Genomic DNA, 21,978 nt, shown 5'->3' with positions numbered 1-21,978 from the left:
GTGGGGGGATCGCCCCCCTGCGGCGCGATTGCGGGGGGGCGATCCCTGCATCCATACCGGGCCGGGGTCTGCTCCGTAATGGCGCTGATCCCGGCTCGGCATTCTATTGCTTTTGGCTGCAGCAGCCAAAAGTAATAGAACACCGATCTCATGGATTCATGCAGTATAACTATACTGCATGGATCTCTATGAGAGATCAGAGTGCATATACTAGAAGTCCCCCAGGGGGGCTTCTAGTATATGTCTAAAGTAAAAGAAAAAAGTATTTTTAATAACACAAAATCCCCTCCCCTAATAAAAGTCTGAATCACCCCCCCTTTCCCCATTTTATAAATAAAAATAAATAAATAAATTAATAAACAAACATGTTTGCTATCGCCGCGTGCGTAATCGCCCGAACTATTAATTAATCACATTCCTGATCTCACACGGTAAACGGCGTCAGCACAAAAAAATCCCAAAGTGCAAAATTGCGCATTTTTGGTCGCATCAAATCCAGAATAATTGTAATAAAAAGCGATCAAAAAGTCATATATGCGCAATCAAGGTACCGATAGAAAGATCACATCATGGCGCAAAAAATGACACCTCACACAGACCCATAGACCAAAGGATAAAAGCGTTATAAGCCTGGGAATGGAGCGATTTTAAGGAACGTATATTGGTTAACAACGGTTTGAATTTTATACAGGCCATCAGATACAATATAAGTTATACATGTTACATATCGTTTTAATCGTAACGACTTGAGGAACATGCATAACAAGTCAGTTTTACCCCAGGGCGAATGGCGTAAAAACACATTTCCCCCAAATAAAAGAAATGCGTTTTTTTTTTTTCAATTTCACCACACATATAATTTTTTTCTGGTTTCCCGGCACATTTTAGGCAAAAATTACATCTGCCTTAGCAAAGTACAATTAGTTGCGCAAAAAATAAGGGCTCATTTGGGTCTCTAGGTGGAAAAATGCAGGCGCTATGGCCTTATATACACGAGGAGGGAAAAACGAAAACGCAAAAATGAAAACTGGCTGTGTCCCCTAAGGGTTAATATTTTTACTTATGTTTATATTTTTAAGAGTACATTTCTCTCTCTACACACACAGCTGAAAACAAATGAAGCTTTGTGCAATTGTAATGATGATACATTAGAACAAATGTTAATTTTATTGGGGGAAAAACTGTGCAATTGAAAGTAGGCTCTAGTACCCCGTTGGGCTCCTCTAGTCTGGATACAAGAGGAGATAAGGTTGGTCATGGAGTCGTTTACTTATGGTGTCCTGCAGCACATTTACCACAGATTTTGCAGCTGGGCCAGTAGATCCTGCACACTTGTAGGCTGCCGAACCTCCCTGGTAGAGACGTTCCTGGAAAACTCTTGCCATGAGAGGCAACACATGTGGCCGAAGGAGGTCTTGTACACATCACTGAGCTGCTAGTCCCCTTCACATAGTCGGAAAATCTGTTCGGATTTGTTATCAGGAAAGGCGAATGCATTTCTGGACACACAGGGTTACATTAGTAAAGGTCACCCTTTTGGAAGTGTCCATTCTGGAAAATAGATCAGGATTTTTTTTATATCCTGTCCTATTTTCATCTGGAATTCTGACATGGACACCCCCCATAGAAGTCTAGAGTTGAGTTGAGAAAAACTGATCTCATCAGAACAGGTACACCACCAACAGACTAAAAAGGCCCCTAGAAAGCCCTTTTGCCACCACTCAGAGACCTGCGGCATCAGACCATAATGAACACAAATCTATGATCAGTTCCAAAGTCACCTGATTTATCTGTAGCAAACTCAAGGAAACCAGTGGTAGCATAAAACATGTATCTATATGTGGTGTCCCACCACTGCGGTTCTTTTTCTTTACTTTTTTTGTGTTTCATACACCTGTCCAAAAAGTACTTTCGTCAGCTTAAGTAAAGCTGGAGTGTTTAGAATTTATTTTATTGTCCACCAACATAGCCCAACAAACAAAGGGCCCAGTGTCCATAACTGTGTGTTATTGTAGTAAAGGAATGGAGTTGCATACATACTTCAGCATTGATCTATCCTCCACTGCCCTCACAAAATAATGCTATTGTACGTATAGTTCGGGTCCTGGTGCATATGCATGCATGGTAGAGCACATAATCTAGGTGGTACAGTCACTGTGGTTGGTGTTGTTAAAGGGGAACAGCACCACAGGTCCCACACTTTATTGAATTTCTTAGGACACTTTCTGTGTATATAAAGAACTTTCTCTTATGAAACTATGCTGTTAAAGGGAACCAATCAGCCTGTTTGGGCTGATATGGTTCCCTGGATCATTGTATAAAGCACCTGGAGCGGCCGCGGCACGTACCGGCCGCGGCCGCAGCAGGTGCTTTATAACGGAGAAAATGACTTTTATTCCCCGGCTCGTGACTAGATACGAGCGGGGAAGTAGTCATGGTGGGCGGCTCCCCGCTCGTATCTAGTCACTGCGCTCTACCTGTCAGCGCGCTCGGCGCAATGATTGACAGGCAGAGAGGCCAGTAACGGACCTCTCTGCCTGTCAATCATCTCCTCTGAGCGCGCTGACAGGCAGAGCGCAGTGACTAGATACGAGCGGGGAGCCGCCCACCATGACTACTTCCCCGCTCGTATCTAGTCACGAGCCGGGGAATAAAAGTCATTTTCTCCGTTATAAAGCACCTGCTGCGGCCGTGGCCGGTACGTGCCGCGGCCGCTCCAGGTGCTTTATACAATGATCCAGGGAACCATATCAGCCCAATTGGGCTGATATGGTTCCCTTTAACCTGATATTTCCACATGGTAAGATTAGGAGGACGTGGGTCGATCCATCTGATGACAATGCATTTTCGAGCTACAAACAAGGTCTTAAAAATATGTGGAGATTGTGCATCCACTCATCCAAAAGCCCCAAAAGACATATAGCAGGGGATATGGGGACTGGAACTGAAATTATTAAGGATAAACATTGTGTGACTTCTCCCCAGAAGGAGGAGATGGATGGGCAGGTCCAAAAGTCAAAGGCATCTCATCAAGCCAAAAGCCTATTGGGTATCACTGTATCAAGTATTTCTGCAGTAAAGAAGAGTTTATTTATTGTAAAGGGACTTTGTGATTCTTGTCCAAGCACCTTCACAGTCATTACTTCTTCCTTGGGTCATCTCCCCTTTCTGTGGGTGGCGGTACCAATAGTCTGGGTGAGTCACGATTCCACTACGGACCACCGTGATAAGCGCCCAAGGGACCCTCAAATAGCCCGGCAGGTTACTGACCACAGGGGAAAGGGTTTAGCCAGCCTCACTAAACTAAAAGCAGGTGTGCCATCATACCTGTGTGCCCAACCGGCACTGGCGTCACGACAGTATAACATGACAATTATTCCCTGACCAACCACTACTGCAGTGGAGTCACACTTCACCATCTGGCAAGTGACCGGTTGCGCCTCCCAGCGGGGCATCACCACATATACAACTTCTATAAGTCTTGGCAGATAGTACTCTCTCCTGTCCTCCCCATACACACGTATGACTGGCCAAACATTCTTGTGTGCACTATAGAGAGGGGTGGCATAAGCCACAGCCTGACAGCTCTGGTGGAGACTTATGTGAAAGCCAAGCCTTACATATTTTTGGCCAATAATCTAGATTACACAGAATATAGTACCTGAACAGTTGTCTGGGTACTGCTGCAACTGCAATCTGTGGCTTTTTTCCTGGGCCTGAAGAACCTTCTGTCTTGCAAGTTAAGGAGGCCACAATCTGTTCAAAAGAAGAAAATAAGATCAGGCAACAGACATTTGTAGCTTTCAACATTTCTATTTATCAGTTCTTATTATAGTCAAAATTGGCCATTCCATTGACATGGAACTGAAAGTTGCAGACGGTAAAATTATTAAGTTCATGCTGAAGGAGGCCCGCCCAGTGCTTATCTACATGCAAGCAAGCAAGGTGCCCATGTCCAAAATGCACTAGCTACTACTTGGTTAAATGCTTTCACAACATGTGAACCATTCATATTAATCCCTTACTGACCACAGTAAGTCTTTTGTCGATGGGGCAAAAGTAGCCCGGCACTTGTGTCCTGTGCAGAATATCATGGGAACTTGGATGTTCCATGACAGCAGAGCCCCTGATCTAACCATCAAGAGCAGTCAGTGGCATAGCTATAAGGGACCCCGCTGCCTTCCCTCACCACTTGCTGTCATTCTGCAGTTCTTCCAAATCGGCTGTGAAAATGACAGCCGGTGTGGGAAAACTGCAGTGTGCCATCCTGCAGACTCCTCTACTCTCCTTTCAATTGTACCAGCAATCGCTCATACAACTGAATAGCCGATTACATGCAAAAGACAGGGAGCTCTGTCCTGTCACTCGACATTTCCTCTTGTGTAATGTACAGCCAAGCAAGTAGCTCTACCCCCGTTACACAGGATCCGGACAGGAGCAGAAGAGGCCAGAGCAGGAACCAGGACAGGTTACCCCCCCCTTCTTTTTACTGGCAGCTCATGATGGGATTTGTAGTTTTGCAGTTTGTCTCTCTCCAGGTTGCAGAACTACAACCACCATCATGCCCTGCTGGTAGTTCAGGATGAGAGTTGGAGTTTTTCAGCTGGAGTCTCAAAGATTGGGAGACAATTAAGAGAATGACACAGTACATTAATTAAAGAGACAGAGGCCCAATAGGAAGTGGCACAATACAAGAGGACGAGGCAGTTGCATGGTATAAAAGAGGAGGCAGTGGCACAGTACATTAGGGGACAGTGTCAGTTCATTAGGACACGGTAGCACATTAGGGGGTGTCACCTTAGAGTCTTTAGATAATTTTTTGGCCTCTGACTGCGCCTGATCGGGTGCAAAAATTTTGCACCAGGGCGCAAGAGCCTTTAGCTACACCCCTGCTTGTTGTTTTACCCCTTAGGTGCTGTGGTAAAATTGTGATTGTGGCACCAGCATTGCATTAGATGCAGATTAATTTCTATAACTGCACTTGAAGGACTCAAGGTCTGTCCTGCTACACATGGCAGGATTTTTTTTTTTAAACTGGCATTGTATTTTTGTGCCAAAATCAGACGACGCATGTAATAGCACAGACAGCAAGCAGAGAATAAGAAGCAAGTGGGCGCTGACCTGACAGGTCTACACGCGCTTGCTCCTAATATCGCACTGTGTAATAGGGCCCATACTCTAAAGGCCCTATTACACGAACAGATTATCGTGTCATGCTTGTAATAGGGCGGGGAACGAGGAGCAAGGGAGCGCAGACTTGACAGGTCGCCGCTCGCTTGCTCTCCACCTCGCCCCATGTAATAGGGGCTTAAACCCTCCTACATACTGCAAACTATTCACCAACACTGCTGGTACGGGCGTGTAGCCAGTGACGAGATCAGATATACTCAAGTGCTCAGGGCAGAGTAAAGCCTCTATTACACGGGGCGACGAGCGGGAGCTCCTCGTTCCACACATGGCAGCGCTATTACATGTGCCAGCAGAAAGCTGCCCGGGTGATCGCTAGAGCAACGGTAGCAAATCGCTGCTATCTTAATCATTGATTTTTTTTAACGCGTTGAAAGACAACGATCAGCAGACATCATGCATGTCAGCTGATCGTTGTCCTCTATTAACAGAGACGATTATCGGCTGTAACGGACGATAACCGCTTTGTGTAATAGGGCCTTCAGTCTACAGCAAATATCTGTACTAAGTGTCTCCATTTCCAAGGATGGAACACCTTGCAAGTAGTGGCAAAATACACACAAGGTGAGCAATACATTAAATATTGGTCTCCAGGGGCACACTGCAGGCTAGAATGACCTTCCTTGCTGCATTTACCTGAAGCTGTAACATATTTCATATGTTGTCATCTACTGACTATGAAGTGTAGATGTTTTTTTTGGAATTCAATGCTTATTAATTGTATTGCTATCTTTTATGATCCATATACATATTTACAATCACCTAATTAAAAGACAAAGGCAAAAAGTAATAAAAAAAGTTGTCACTTTTAAGCCCGTTTACACTTCCTTAAAGTGACTCTGTACCCACAATCTGCCCCCCCAATTTACATCTTCGGATAGCTGCTTTTAATCCAAGATCTGTCCTGGGGTCCGTTCGGCAGGTGATGCAGTTATTGTCCTAAAAAACAACTTTTAAACTTGCAGCCCTGTGCCCAACGGCCACAGCCTAGATTGTGTATGCATTAGGCTGGGACAACCTCTCTGTCCCTCCTCTCCGCCATACTCATCATTAGGAATGCTCCAGGCAGATTGTCTCCTATTCCTCAGCTATGAGCTGTGTGAATACTGAACATGGGCTGGATCGTTAAGGCACCTGTGCAATGTTCAGACATGAGAAAATGTTCTAGGGGCATTCCTAATGATGAAGAGGTTGGGGAGGCGGGACGGAGGGGTGGTGCAAAGTTAGGGCACAGATATTGTAGGCCACTGCCGTTTGACACAGGGCTGCAAGTTTAAAAGTTGTTTTTTAGGACAATAACTACATTACCTGCTGAACGGACCCCAGGACAGATCTTGGATTAAAAGCAGCAATCTGAAGGTACAAGTGGTGTGGGGGGGGGGGGGACACATTGTGGGTACAGAGTCACTTTAAGACATGTCTGCAGTGGCAAATGCACACGGACTGGTATATTTTCCAAAGGTGTGGCCATACCCGTATAGTGAGGAGGCTGTCAATCAAATACATTGGATCCCTGCCCCACAGAGCTGGCATGCTACAACAAATTGCATCCTGTCCAAATTCATTACACTTGCACACATTAGTGACACCACAGAAAAACTACTTTATATTGCTTGGTCAGCACGGTGGCTTTTTGGCACTGCGCAGCAACTCTGACTCCTATAGAGCTAGAAAGTTTCCTTAAATAGGGAAGTCCGGATAAAATAAACTCTGATGCAGGCAGAGGGGACATAATAAAGAAAGTATACTTACCAGTCCCTGTGCCCCCGCATCGCCACTTTACTGCTCCTGGAACCCATTTTCCCCTGGCTTCTTGGTAGGTCTCGAATTGGGCTTAGCGATGTCCTGCCCCAGCCAATGACTGTCAATCGGTCAATCCATTAGCTGAGTCGTGACAGTGCAGGGAGGATGCTGGCAGTGGTCTGGGAGCGGTAATACAGCAATGCGGGGGCACGGGGAGTGGTAATTATACATTATTATGTGGCCCCCCCCCGAGTTATTTTTACCAGACTCCTCCTTTAAATCTCTATCATTCTTTAAACACGTTTTTATACGATGATGGTTTAGGACAATAGTGCATTGGCAGCATACCTTAGGTTGATTGCCGTTTGCCCTTGGTGCAGCAGCACTTGTACTTGGTTCTGCTGGCCTTGAGGTGGCTTTGGCGGCATTCTGCATCCCTTTGGTTTCTTCGGCTTCCGGAGGCTTTTGATTCTCTACATTTTGATAAGTTACAGATGACTCAGTGCCGAGTTTGGGCTCAGCAGTAACTATAGAGGCTGTTGGGGAGGGCAAAGCATCTTTTGATGGCTCTGGCTCAACAGGAGGATGATGATGATGATGATGAATCTTGGGCAAGCCTGGTGAAGGCGGGGAGAGATCCTGAGCTACATCTGAAGCTACATCTGTTAAAACCTGCTCAGACTTTACATCCTGTTGAGGTAGTGCAGAGTCTGATATTGCAGAATTGATAACTTCAGTTATGACTGTGGCCAATTTTACATTATTGTCATCTTCTACTAAAGACGCACCCCCAGGACTTATTGCCAAGAGATTGTCAATGTCACAATCAAAAGCAAGGTCTGGGTCCTCACTCCAATTCACTGCAGCATCCACCCCAGACAACAAGATTGATGGCTGCAGAGGAAGCTTTGGAGTGTGTGAATTAGGAAGCAGAGAAGTAGAGGCTTCCTTTAGGTCTGACAATGGTGTTGGGAGATCACAGTCAATATCAGTTTTATCTGTCAGGAATTCACGAGGTGGATCCACATTGCAAACACTGGACTGGTTTGGTTCAGTTGCCTCTACAGGGTCTATGGCTGAATGGCAGGGTGATGGAGGCATTGCAGCATAGGTGCTTAGCTCTTCATCACCCTCTGACTCTTCAGTTAAAGGGCCAGGAACATCCAGTGTTTTGCAAGGTGCATTTTCACCATTCTCAACTTCATTTTTTGACTCTGAAGGTGTAAACGTGACCACAAAAGTTGTCACTTCAGTCTCTTTTTGTAAAGGTTCGGCAGCAAAGCAAGAGTCATCATCATCATCCTTCTCCTCCTCCTCATTCTCCTCCTCCCCTACTCCTAGCAAGGTATTTATTTCATCCAAAGTCATCAACAATTCAGAGTCATCTTCATTGTCAGATGGTTCCAGTAAGGAATCATCATTCTCATCACCTTGCTCTGCATCTTCCCCTTGTGAATGCCAGGCTGGAAATTGTGGCAGATCTTCAGCAAGTATGGATTGAGTTGCCCAAGTGCGGGCAGAGGCAGAGATAGGTGTGCTACAACTAAACACAGCATGACGTGATCTCTTGGCAGAAGGGGTCACTGCCACTTCATTATCTCTTCCTCGTTTTGATCCAGCTGCTAGATCATTAACAATACTGATCTTTATTTCTTCCATTGTTTCTGGAAGGGGTTCTTCCCAATCTGTTGAGTACAACAACACCTGCCGCTCAGAGCATGCTCTGGACACGGGACGATCATTGAACCCTTTCATTGGTCACGCTTCTCCAGACGTTCTACAGAATAAAAACAAATGAAAAAAAAACAAACATTTTATTTATAGTACAACAATAGGCCTAATAGAACCACTCGCCGCCCGACCCGCCACTGGAGCCCCTTATACTTACCCATTTCCACGAAGTCTCAGACCCTGTCCCGCCGCCATGAAATCCCAGCCGTAAGCTGTGCACACGCTCACCAGAGATGAGTCCAACGCCCATAGAGAATGACATCTGAGCGCATGCATGGCTTCTGAGGTGGATTTCTCGGCGGCAGGACGAGGTCCGGGACTTCATGGAAGGGGTAAGTATAAGGGGCTCCAGAGGTCGGGCGGCATTCACCCCGGAAGCTGGGGGTGACAGGTCTCCTTTAATATGATCACGCTTTGGAATTTTTCTTTTTAAACTTATTAAAGTTTGCACATCATATAAACAATAAAACCATAGTGTCTTAGGATATCGCTGCAGTCACTGATTGGCTGAGGGGGATAAATCCCACCCTCCAGTGATATGGAGTACGGGAGCACGGCAAAGCGGCGCAGCTCGGGCACGAGGTCCGTAATCATATGTTCTTTGTGCCCCCCTCCTCCCGCAACCCCTTCACGACCCAGGACATAACTGTACGTCCGGGGTGGGGGTGATTAGAGACTGCTATTAGTAGTCAGGGACCGCCGCGCCCAGGGCTGTGGAGTCGGACTCCTGAATTTTATCAGGACCGACTCCGACTCATGCTCGTTCATAAATGGCCGGTCATATACCAGGGGAGTTATTTATCACACTGGCTCAGCAGCTTCTCCCTAATGTCCTACATGATCCTGGGGCGACTTTTGAGGGATTAAAGGACAACTCCGGACAAAACAATTTTTTTTATATGTTATTACTTATGGAAAGTTAGACAAATTTCTAATGTATATTAATTATGGGAAATGCACATATAGGGCTATATCCCTTAATTTTGTAGATCAGGGAGACTTCAGATTCTCTCAGAAACAGTGATGTCACGAACCGGGGGTGTAATTCCTATGGAGTGTCCAGCAGGGGGCGCACTATATATAGAAGTCAAAGAGTACCATTGACTTCTATATATACAGTAGTGCGCCCCTGCTGGACACTCCATTGGAATTACAATGGATGTGTATGTAAATGTAATATACAGTATGTTTTTGATTGAATACATTTATGGAATACTTTGGGGAGCAAGTGTCCTTGCTCCCCAAAGTAATCCATAAATGTATTTAATCAGTACATTTGGAGGGCACTGTAATGCTAGGTATAAAAGGTGGCTATTTGAAGCATTTTGGCGGCCATTTTATGTGTCATTCTCCATTTCACATCTTTAAAGGTCCTTCACTGATGGATGACCCAGATGACTGCATACATGAGACTTCTAGGTCATCCAACAAGATTGAAGAAGGTTTTTACTGATTCAATGGAGATATTTTGCAGAACCAACAAAACGTTTGACCAGCCTCAGTGATTCAACAGAATAAAGTATAGTGCATAGTATCATCTAAACAAGAAAACCTCATATCATTGCTTTAGGATTAATCTGTGCATTGTCCCTTTGTGTGAGTATTGTCCTCTGAAGGATTAGAACTGGCCATTCTATTCTTTAGCATGAGGTAATACAAACAAACAGCACAGAGACCTGTGTATTCTAAACTTAGTGCAGCACTAAAGTGTATGAAGTTATTGATTCTAACTGTGTATAAAACCTGAGAGCTGCAGCCATCTGGTAGAGAGGTTTGGACCTATGGTAGGGACGCTTCCATAGTGTAGGCCCAGGACTTGGTCTCTGTCAGATCGCTGGAAGCCTCTCCCCAGTTGAAGTTCTATGACAGATGAAGTATTGTTTATATTCCTGGTAGTGATTTGTTCTCTGTCTTGCGCCGATTTGCGGCTGATGTTTGGTTTCGCCTCCTTGCGGCTTTGCTTGTGGCTGATACTAGAAGGACAGATGATGTGACTATGCACTAATGATATTGTAAGTACTTAACCTTTGTATTCATATCTATGCAAAAGTGTACGCAATCTCATACTAAGAAACACCTGGGTATTGTATTTCTGATATACCATCTGTATATAATCCTTTTTATAGATCTTTTTAATCATCTGTTTAATAAAATTGCGTTGTATCTTTATTGGTCGCCTTCTTTAAATACGTATCAACCTTTTGCTCAAGAGTTAGCAAAACAGGCACCGAGCAGAGAGACAGAGATGTGCATCTACCTCCCCCCTCCCTCCCTGCTCGGTGCTGCTGCCACATATACACAGTACTACTACTCCCATTATCTGCTCATAGTATGAGCAGATAATGGGGTAGTAGTACGTGTGCTATCCCCATAACGAACGCCGCCGCTGCACAAGGGCTTCAGCATGCACCCTCCGCCACTCCCCCTCCTCCCAGCTAACAAGTTCTAACTATCCCGCCACCGCTCTCTGCTCCCATATACCACCTCCCAATGGAGTGTCCAGCAGGGGCGCACTATATATATATATATATGGTGCTCATTGACTTCTATATATAGTGCACCCCCTGCTGGACACTCCATTATAATTACACCCCCGGTTCGTGACGGCACGGTATTTCAGAGAATCTGAGGGGTCACACATAGTGACCCATACACAAATAGTGACCGACAACCTTTCCATGACCACCCTTATGTAATAGGGCCAATGTCCATGTTGCTCATAATACATATTCATGAGCAAAACTTGTAAAATTCATATCAAAATTCAATTCTACATTTTTTAAAGATTTTTTTAAGCTGGAGTCGGAGTTGGTACATTTTTTTCCGACTCCAACTCAGACTTCGACTGAGCTCAGTAATTAATAGATCTGGTCGCAACCAAACCGGAGTAATACAGCACTGATCTAATGGATCAATACTGTATTATGTAAAATTGTGTTTTATTTTCAATTTTAAAGTACAAGTAGCAAAAAATAAAGGGTCATATGGGTCTGTAGGTGAAAAAAAAAGGGAAGTGCTATGGCCTTTTAAACACGAGGAGCAAAGGATGAAAGTGCAGAAGTGAAAATTAGCCCAGGGGGGAAGGGGGTTAAGAATGTTGTGGTCAGACTGTAAGAGGCATACGTAAGTGGAACTAAAGCCCAGTTGCCCTCTGTCTGCTCTGTTGCTACAAGGTTCACACCAGTTCCTTTTTTTTCTTAACCACAAGAATCATGTATTTAAAGCAAGAACAACTGGTTTTTCTTGCATTTCATTCCGGTTTCAGTTTGGAGTGACTGTCTGCAAATAAACCTTATCCTAGATGCAGAGGATCATCCGTGTCCCATAACTGATAGATGAAGAAAATTCTCCTGTCAAAAATACTTGTACGAACAATGTTCAAACATTACTTGCTGGCGCCCGACATCATTTGGCATAAGTTTAAAGTACAAACCCAGACATTAGTACACAAAAATTATATCTTTCTATGTGCTAGCTCCATGTAAAAAGTTGCTATTGATCATCTCATGCAACCCTAGATTAGGTCAAGATCCAGATCTCCCAATATATCTATAACAGTTTTGAGCTCCTATCACCCGCATGTATTGATTAATGCAGAAGAGCACCACTAGTCCCACACTTTACTAAATTTATGTAAACACCACCTATATTAATATGTCACATACTCATAAGGTAAAACTACATTGGTGAGGGATTTGCATTTTGCCGCTGTGGGTGGTCTAGGGGTCCACCCATCTGAGTGCAATAGTCTTACAGGCCATTGACAAAACTTCCTTTAGAAAGTTACTTTGGTAATGTGTCCATTGCTCCTCATCTAATATACCAAACAGACATATTATAGGATCATATATCACAGACCAAAAGGTCTGTACTGGAAGACATCTGCATATCATATGCCAAAAATCTGAATCAACCGACACTGATGGCATTCCGTACCTGGTACCTACCTATTCTATGTAGCCGAATCAGAGTCGGGTAAATGATGAGTAATATCCCACTGTATAATTCTGTCATTAGCTGCAGGAGATACCTACACATGAGAACATGACATATCCTGCCAAACCTCATCCATTATATGGTAGAGACCCATTTACCTCTAACTGGGACGGTCTCTGTCTATAATTTGGAACGAATGAGATAGGACTAAGGCCCAAATAAGTCCCCTAGGACCCTGTGATCTGATTATGCCTATTAACAGGAAACTTGGAAAATGGCTTTGATACACTTCTACCAGGATGCCGTTGGGTCCAGGAGCCTTCTCCTTTCATATATCAGACAGAGAATCAACTCATTCACATTCACATAGGGACTCCATACTATAATCCACTCTAGAGGTATATGATGATAGCTGGCGACTGTGAATCACGGTGACCCAGGAAGCCAACAGCTTGCTTGACTGATAATCTAATTCAAAAAAGAATTGTTTAGCAAAAAATAATCTCTGATCCGCCTTTTCCCAAATACACAGTGAATATTTCCTTCCCTCTGTGAGCCACCCATTCTTATCATCAGATGGGTCAGTCACGTATCCTCTTTTAAATTCTAAAATTGCGCCAGCCCCCTCTTCTGCCTAGCACTCTCTCTCTCTCTTTTTTTTTTTTATATAAGAAATAGTGGATTGCAAGCATCCTGGCAGATATGCCTTAAAGGCGTTGTCCGGCGATAAAAAATTATTCACAGAATAACACACATTACAAAGTTATACAACTTTGTAATGTATGTTATGTCTGTGAATGGCCCCCTTCCCCGTGTTTCCCCCCACCCACGCTAGACCCGGAAGTGTGGTGCATTATACTCACCGCATCTCGTGTCGTCCACGGTCTCCGATCCTCAGCAGTGACGTCTTCTTCGGGAGGCCGGCGGATCTTCCCGAGTGCCGGCCGCCCTCTGCAGAGTCATCCGAAGCTCAGCCGCGATTGGCTGAGCATAACTGTGCTCAGCCAATCGCGGCTGAGCAGCTGATGACGTGGCCGCGTCATCAGCCGCTCAGCCGCGATTGGCTGAGCACAGTTATGCTAAGCCAATCGCGGCTGAGCTTCGGATGACGCTGCAGAGGGCGGCCGGCACTCGGGAAGATCCGCCGGCCTCCCGAAGAAGACGTCACTGCTGAGGATCGGAGACCGTGGTCGGCACGTGACAGGTAATGTATAGCGCACCACACTTCCGGGTACACGGGTGGGGGTGGTGGGACACGGGGAAGGGGGCCATTCACAGACATAACATACATTACAAAGTTGTATAACTTTGTAATGTGTGTTATTCTGTGAATAATTTTTTATCGCCGGACAACCCCTTTAAAGAGTCACTGTCATTAATTTTTTTCTTTTTTTTTGCAGAAATCAATAGTCCAGGCGATTTTAAGAAACTTTGTAATTGGGTTTATTAGGCAAATATGCCATTATCTGCATGTGCTATGGAGAGGGGAGGGGGAGGAGGAAGATTAGTCTGCAGCAGAGAGCAGAGAACAAAGGATTACAGCGCAGGGATTTCTGAACATTTTTTTTAATGACAGTGACACTTAAATATTTTCCACATGAGTGATTGACAAAGGACTGATGATCTGAGACAAATACCTGCAGTTGATCAGGTATCCTGCTCGCCTCAGAGGGTCCTATTAGGCAAAGCGATTTTCAACGACTAACTAAACAATCGCAAACGAGATTGTTTATCGTTAACCATATTACACAGAACGATAGTCGCAAGTTGCGATCGTTACTACGACTGTTTGCACCATCTGATCCAAGCCAAAGAATGAACGATGTGCAATTACACTGAACGATTAGTGAACAAATGCAGAATTACAGCAAATGTGGAATTATGGCAAACGTTTAGTGAACCATTAACGATTATTCCAGGGTCAGATCTAAAGCAAAGATTAACTACACAAGAACAATTTTTTGATCGTTGCCTGCAATTACGCAGGGCGAGTATCCTTTCAATTTGAACCATAACGATTTTTTGCACGATAATTGTCCTGTGTAATAGGGCCCTTAAGGCCCTATTACAGGTAGTGATTATCGTTTAAAGAATCGCTATAACGATCGATAGTGAAAACTAGCGATTTTGTAGTGAACAATTCTGAGGCTATTACATTTACCGATTACTGTTATGAACGATCATTTTTATGTTGTTATACGGTTGCTAATCGTTCCTCAGGACAACCCACACAACATCTTTAATCTGCGAACGACTTATTACACGAACAGATTTGCAACAGATCAGCGAAATACGAACAATTTTTCAACATGTTCAAAACAAAAATGAACGATTTTTCGGGTTTACAGAGATCATTTCGATCATCACATGTAATAGGGCCCTTAGTTTCAACCACAATTAGTGTACTTTATGGGATCCGGCTCGAGGCTTCCCCTGTAATTTCCATAACAGGGGAATGATCCGAGGAACCTTTCACACCATATTCCACACTGGACACCAAAGGAACTACATTAGGGCTTCCAAATATATAATTGATACCAAATAGTGTATTACAACCTAAACTGTGCCATGAGTGTGTTCTAGTCGCATGGTGGTGAAATCTCTTTAGTATGAATGTAACAGTAATATTAAAATATATTCATAGAATAGCTATGTACTTTTGAAACTTCTGTGATTGCGTCCAATCTTGATGGTTGAGAATTAAGGCAAGATATATAAATCAAAATGTAGGTGATATTTACTTGGGGATTATATTATGGGTTAAGTACTAATCTGAAAGATGTTTAGATTAGATTGTGAAGAGGCGTAGGGGAGCGGAAGTAAGGCCTAGTTGCCCTATGTCTGCTCTCTGTGCTTCTAGGCAGGAAGTCACACCTGTCTCTAGGTTAACGCAGGAATCATGCGTTTAATGAAAAAACAAAAAATTAATACTTAAGGCCCTATTACACTAAGCGATTATCGGCTGTATTCGGACAATAATCGTCTCATATAATAGCAAAAAACGATCAGCCGACATCGTGCATGGTGCCTTGCTTTGTTGTTTTTCAACATGAAAACCCGATCTGATGCAGTCGCTCTGTGCAACAGGAGCAGCGGCAGCAGACCACTGCTACCTTCTATGGCAGGGGTGGGGAACCTCCGGCCCGCGGGCCGCATCCGGCCCCTGACACCTCCGGATGTGGCCCGCAGCTCCCCTGTGACATGCGCCGCTCTGGAGGAGAAGGAGCCGACACACACGGCACCCTCCTGTGTCTGTGACAGCTGCCAGGAGGATGCTGTGAGTGCCGGCTCCTTCCCCTCAGAGCGGTGCACATCTTCTGACTCCTGCCCTCCTGTGACGTGCGCCGCGCTGGTGAGGCAGGAGCTGGCACACACACAGGAAGATGTGTTGTATGCCGGCTCCTGCCTCACCAGCGCGGCGCAGAGCGGCGCACGTCTTCTGACTCCTGCGGGCCGCGCGCGATGACGTCATTTCATCGCGCGCCGCCTGCAGGAGAAGACCGGCACAGAAGAGAGGAGGGAGAAGAGGACCTGGACAGCGTGGGAGCGGAGGAAAGGTGAGTGGGATGTTTATTTTTTTCATTTGGGGCAGACACTGGGGGTTAACTAGGCCACCAGGGACATGACTGGGGGGTTAACTAGGCCACAAGGGACATGACTGGGGGGTTAACTAGGCCACAAGGGACATGACTGGGGGGTTAACTAGGCCACCAGGGACATGACTGAGGGGTTAACTAGGCCACCAGGGACATGACTGAGGAGTTAACTAGGCTACCAGGGACATGACTGAGGGGTTAACTAGGCCACCAGGGACATGACTGGGGGGTTAACTAGGCTACCAGGGGCATCACTAAGGATTCAAATCAGGTACAAGGGGCATCTCAGAGGATTAACTACAATAGCAGGGGCATTAGGGGAACAATACTTTGTCTTGTTCGGGTGCTGCAAACCCCCGCTACTAACTGCCGCGCACGGTATTACATTGAGTGCGGCCCTCGAATGATTTTATTAAGGCCCGACCGGCCCTCGACATGGAAAAGGTTCCCCACCCCTGGTCTATGGGCTACCTAGACCATATAGCGATCACCTGGGCAGCCCCCTTGGCTCTTACTCGCTTGCTGCCGGCGCGTGTAATGGCGCCTACAGTGAGCGGGAACGAGGAGCAATCGCTCACATGCTCCCTCTCGTCATCCCGTGTAATAGGGGCTTTAGATTCAGATCATCCTTGTCCTGTGATTAATAGACGAGAAAATTCACACATACACTTTTCTACCAGGAACATTTATAGGGTTATAAGACGGTTTGCCTTTCACTGATCTATGTTATTAGTTAGAGGTCTGACCTGCAAGAAGGAAAGGAAAACTTACATAGCACTCTGTGCAAGTCGATCAAGTAAAACAGAACAGAACATACAGACCCATTATAACTTAAAGGGAACCCTGTCAACGGGGACGCGGGCACAGAGCCCGCCCGACCCCCCAGATACTTACCCTTTCCGGCGAGTCCCACTCCTGGAGCCGGTCCCGGGACAAAGATATCAGCGCCCGAAGCCGTGTCTGCACTGTATGGAAATTACCTGAGATGAGTTCGATGATGAATGGAGCAGTCATTCTCTATTGGCATCGGACTCACCTCTGCATCGCGCAGACACGGCTTCGGGCGCTGATATCTTCGTCCCAGGACCGGCTCCAAGAGCGGGACTTGCCGGAAAGAGTAAGTATTCGGGGGCTGCACCGGGGGGTCGGACGGGCTTTGTGCCCGCATCCGTGGTGACAGGTTCCCTTTAATTAGATCAATTCAGGTGAAAATAACCCCTATCATGGCTGTTGAGCCAGAACTGAAAAGCACGATTACTAACCGGTAATCTTGTTTTCATTAGCCCATGACAGCACCCCTGGAGAGGACCTCCCACCGCAGGACAGGAAACCTGTGAAGATAAAATCTTGACACACCTCTCCACACCTCAGTTCTAGGCAAGTATTCCAGTGGTAGTGGAAGTTAAACAAAAGAACTAATATATAAACAATATTCGGTAAACAATAGTAAATAGGGTCGGGTTTTAGATGAGGGGTGCTGTCATGGGCTAATTAGAACAAGATTACCGGTTAGTAATCGAGCTTTTACCCTGATGCCCAATGACAGCACCCCTGGAGGACTAGAATAGTAATCCCCCCTAGGGAGGGACCACGGCCGAAAGCACCTTTCGGCCGAAGGACAAATCCGATATGAGATTTAACTGTAGCCTATAGTGTCTTAAAAATGTATGGACTGAAGACCATGTGGCTGCTCTGCATATTTGGTCTAAGGAAGCATCAGTCCTTTCTGCCCAGGACGTTGCTACTGCCCTAGTGGAATGGGCTGTGAAATAAGCAGGAGGGGTCTTATCTTGGGCTGTATATGCCATAGTAATGGCTTGTCTGATCCATCTACTAATGGTAGGTTTAGAGGCAGCTTTTCCCTTATTAGGGCCCCAGAATTGGAGTAATAAGTTTTCGCAGGAGCGAAAACTTTGGGTAGCCTCCAGGTACTTAAGGAGGCATCTTCTTACATCGAGTGAATGGTAAGTTTGCTCCCCACTGTTTGATGCATTGTCACAGAATGAGGGCAACACAATTTGCTGATTTTTATGGAATTCAGTAACAACTTTGGGCAGAAATGAAGGTAGGGTTTTCATGATGACTCTATCATCTAGAATTTGAGTGTAGGGTGGATATGCTGAGAGGGACTGCAGTTCTCCCACTCTACGGGCGGTAGTGATGGCTAATAAGAAGGCCAGTTTAATAGATAATATCTTTAGGGAGAGATTGTCTAGTGGTTCAAATTGTGGGCCTATTAGAGAGTCTAGCACTAGATGTAGATCCCACGGGGGCACTGTCACACTTTTGAGAGGATTTAATCTGACTCCCTGTAATAAACCTTTTAAATCAGAGAGTTTTCTGCCAATTTATAGTCCAGGAAGGAGCTAAGTGCTGAGACCTGGACTTTAAGCGTGCTGGGTCTTAGGTTCTTGTCCAGCCCTGCTTGGAGGAACCTTAAGATAAGGGTTTGGTTTGCCTAAGGGATCCTGTCTACCCTCTGCAAATCTCAGGAAGGCCTTCCAGACTCTTAAATAGCCAGTAGAGTATTAATCACATCGTCTGACAGGCCCCCTACCTCTTAGAATCACCCTTTCAGCATCCAGGCTGCCAAGTGCAAGTGGGGCGCCCCTGGATGCTTGACTGGACCCTGGAAGAGGAGATCCTCTCTGTCTGGTAGTACCCACGGTGTAGTTTGGGAGAGCTGTCTGAGAACCGTGAACCATGGCCTCCTTGGCCAGAATGGGGTGATAAGAATTATTGTCACTTTGTCCCTCATCACCTTCTTTATCACTCTGGGGATTAGTCTGAGTGGCGGAAACGCATAGCCTTTTTCCATTCCCCAGTGTATAGAAAAAGCATCGACTGCTGTCGGATGGTCCCGGGTGTTGAGAGAACAGAATCTGGGTAGCTTCCTGTTGGATTTGGTTGCAAACAGATCTATTGTCGGCAAACCAAACCTTTTTACGATTAGGCCATAGACTTCGCTGTTTAGAGATCACTCTGACTGTAGGAGATGAGTCCGGCTGAGATAATCCGCAGTCTGATTGAGGGAGCCTTTGAGTTGCACCGCCACCAGAGATGAGAGAGTCTGTTTTGCTAGAGAAAAAATCTGTGAAGAAAAGGTTTAACAGGGTTTCTGATCTGGTTCCCCCTTGTTTGTTGAGGTACGCCACTGTGGTAGTATTGTCCGAGTAAATTAATACATCCCGTGATAATATCTGAGGGGACAGCTCTTTTAAGGCTAGGAGGACTGCATATAATTCTTTGAAATTGGAGGACTGGTGAGCGACATGAGGAGGCCAAGGGCCCTGAAGGAGGTGATGTTGGTTTGAGTGTGCTCCCCATCCCCAAGGGCTGGCGTCCGTGGTAATTCTGATCTGATGATCCGGAGACCACCTGACCCCCCTGGAGATATTTGTCGGCTCTAGCCACCAAAGGAGACTTAGTTTCGCTTCTGCAGACAGTCTGAATGTATGGTTCAGGGAACACTGATTTCCATCCCAACTCCGCAGTATGTCGTTTTGTAGTTTCCTTGTGTGAAACAGGACTGCAGGGATGCAAGATGTTAGGAGGCCTAGTATCGACATTGCTTCCCTGAAAGTGGGGTAGGAGTTTAGAAATAAGTCCTGAGTACGGCATCTGAGAACGTCCTGTTTTGTTGACGGGAGAAGGGATATCTGTTGATGTGAGTCTAGGAGGACTCCCAAAAAAATGCACTGCTGGGATGGGATGAAGTTGGACTTTTTGATGTTTATGTTCCACCCCAGAGAATTGATCACTGAAGACACTTCTGAAAGCTGTTGAAGGAGAAGAGAAGCTGAATTTGCTACTATCAAGAAATCATCCAAGTATGGAATCAAAAGTATGTTTTCCTTTCTGATATGGGCTGTCATTTCTGCCACAATTTTGGTAAAAGCCCTTGGGGCTTGGGAGATGCCGAACGGCAGGGCCTTGTATTGAAGATGTTCCCACTGACCATTCATACTGCAACTCTTAGGAATTTTTGATGAGACGGATGTTTGGGCACATGGTAATATGCATCTTCCAAATCTATGCAAGCCATGAAACAGTCCTGGTAGAGTAGGTTTATTGCTGACTTTAGCGTTTCCATCCGGAACTTTTTGTACATTAGATGTTTGTTTAAATCCCTCAAGTTTATTATGGTCCTGTAGGTCCCATTTGGCTTCTTTACCAGAAATAGATGGGAATAAAATCCCTGGCCTATCTCTGCCGGAGGAACCGGTACTAGGACGTTTTTGGCTATGAGGGAGCGGACTTCTGATTCTATAGCTTGCTGCTTTATTTGAACTGACAAGGTCCGGGTGGGAAGATATCTGACTCCCGGGGCACTCTTGAACTCCAAGAGTAACCCCCAAGATATTGTGCTTAGTACCCAAGGGCTGGAGGAAATGTTCCTCCAAACCTGGGCAAAGAGAGTCAGACAGCCTGCCACCGGGACCCCGTCATTGCTGGGAGGGATGGGGTTTGTCATCTTTGGACTTGTTAAATAGGAATCCTTTCCCTTTTCCTGAAACTTTAAATTTCCTGCTATCCTGTCGGGGACGAAAGGATTTTTTAAATTGCCTTTTTCCCCCTGAGGAGTCCTGAGATCTCTGATGGGGGAAACCTTTTTTCCGATCGGATGCCTTTTCTAGTAAGGAGTCCAATACTGGCCCAAACAGAAATTCCCCGTTACAAGGAATGGAACATAATTTCCCTTTGCAAGCTATGTCTCCCTTCCAGGACTTGATCCACAGGGCACGCCTAGCGGAATTTGATAGTGACGCTGCTCTAGCGGACATCTTGATGGCGTCCACTGAGGCGTCCGCCAGAAAGTCTACTGCCTTAGAAAGGATTGGGAAATCTTCTATGATTTTATCACAGGATGGATCATTGGAAAGGGTGGATTTTAGGTCATTTAACCACACTCTGAGAGACCTTGCGACACATGTACTTGCCACACTGGTTCTTAAGGCCCCTGTAGCTGCCTCCCAGGTTTTTTTGTTATAGAAATCCGCCTTTCTATCCATAGGGTCAGGTAGAGACCCCAAGTCTTCAAAGGGAAGACTGTTGCTTTTTGCAACTTTAGCCACAGGAGCATCTACTGCCGGTGGTTTGTCCCAGGTGCTACATTCGCCCTCCTCAAAGGGGTATTTGCGCTTGAAGTACTTAGGGACAAAATATTTTCGGTCAGGATTTTGCCACTCCTTTTTAATAATTGATTTAATGCTTTCATGTAAGGAAAAGGTGCAAGATTTTTTAGGCGCTAATCCTTCATAAAGGGCGTCTTCAGCTGTCTGGGCTTGTTTTGTTTCTTCCATATTTATGGATACTCTTATGGCTTTAATTAATTGGTCGGTATCCTCTATTGGGAATAGGGATTTATTTTTAGGGCCACCGTCTGAATCCTCGTCCAGAGAGGATACTAATTGTATTTCACCTTCCTCCGTATTATGTTCTTTAAAGGAAGAAAGGTCGCAAATTGTATTCTCCTTTAAGGCCGCTGAAGTAGAGGCTGAGGATGTAGGGGTTGGCTGAGAAAGACCCTTAAGAGAAAGCTGCACTTCATCTCTTACTAATTTCTTAATGCTCTCCGCCAAGGCAGAAGATTCTTGCGCTACCAGATTATTTACACAGGATGGGCATATAGATCTGGCGTAGTCATCTCTTGAAGGGAATTTTGCACTCAGCGCATTCTTTATGGCGTTTCTTAGACTCTGCTTTCCCCCCGGATCTAGAGCTTGTACGGGAGCCCTACAAAGCAAATATACATTCCCATCAATAAAGGGAAAATAAAAGGGTT

The 21,978-nt window shown here is 45.4% G+C and overlaps 1 protein-coding gene across 1 annotated transcript in view; it reads right to left on the bottom strand.

Annotated features, from left to right (window-relative positions):
* The window catches only part of S100PBP (S100P binding protein), a 39,437-nt gene that overhangs the window by 14,586 nt on the left and 2,873 nt on the right, over positions 1–21,978 (bottom strand). Inside the window, exons 2-4 of the mRNA XM_069971370.1 lie at positions 8,361–8,707; positions 7,279–7,403; positions 3,662–3,756 (exon numbers count right to left, since the gene is read on the bottom strand). Of these exons, the coding sequence (XP_069827471.1) occupies positions 3,662–3,756; positions 7,279–7,403; positions 8,361–8,685 (545 nt within the window). The 5' untranslated portion in view covers positions 8,686–8,707. The remainder of the gene's footprint in view (positions 1–3,661; positions 3,757–7,278; positions 7,404–8,360; positions 8,708–21,978) is intronic.

Source organism: Dendropsophus ebraccatus, chromosome 5 (genome assembly GCF_027789765.1).
Source record: "Dendropsophus ebraccatus isolate aDenEbr1 chromosome 5, aDenEbr1.pat, whole genome shotgun sequence".
In the NCBI taxonomy this organism is placed as follows: domain Eukaryota; kingdom Metazoa; phylum Chordata; class Amphibia; order Anura; family Hylidae; genus Dendropsophus; species Dendropsophus ebraccatus.
This window is presented reverse-complemented; position numbering and strand designations above follow the sequence as displayed.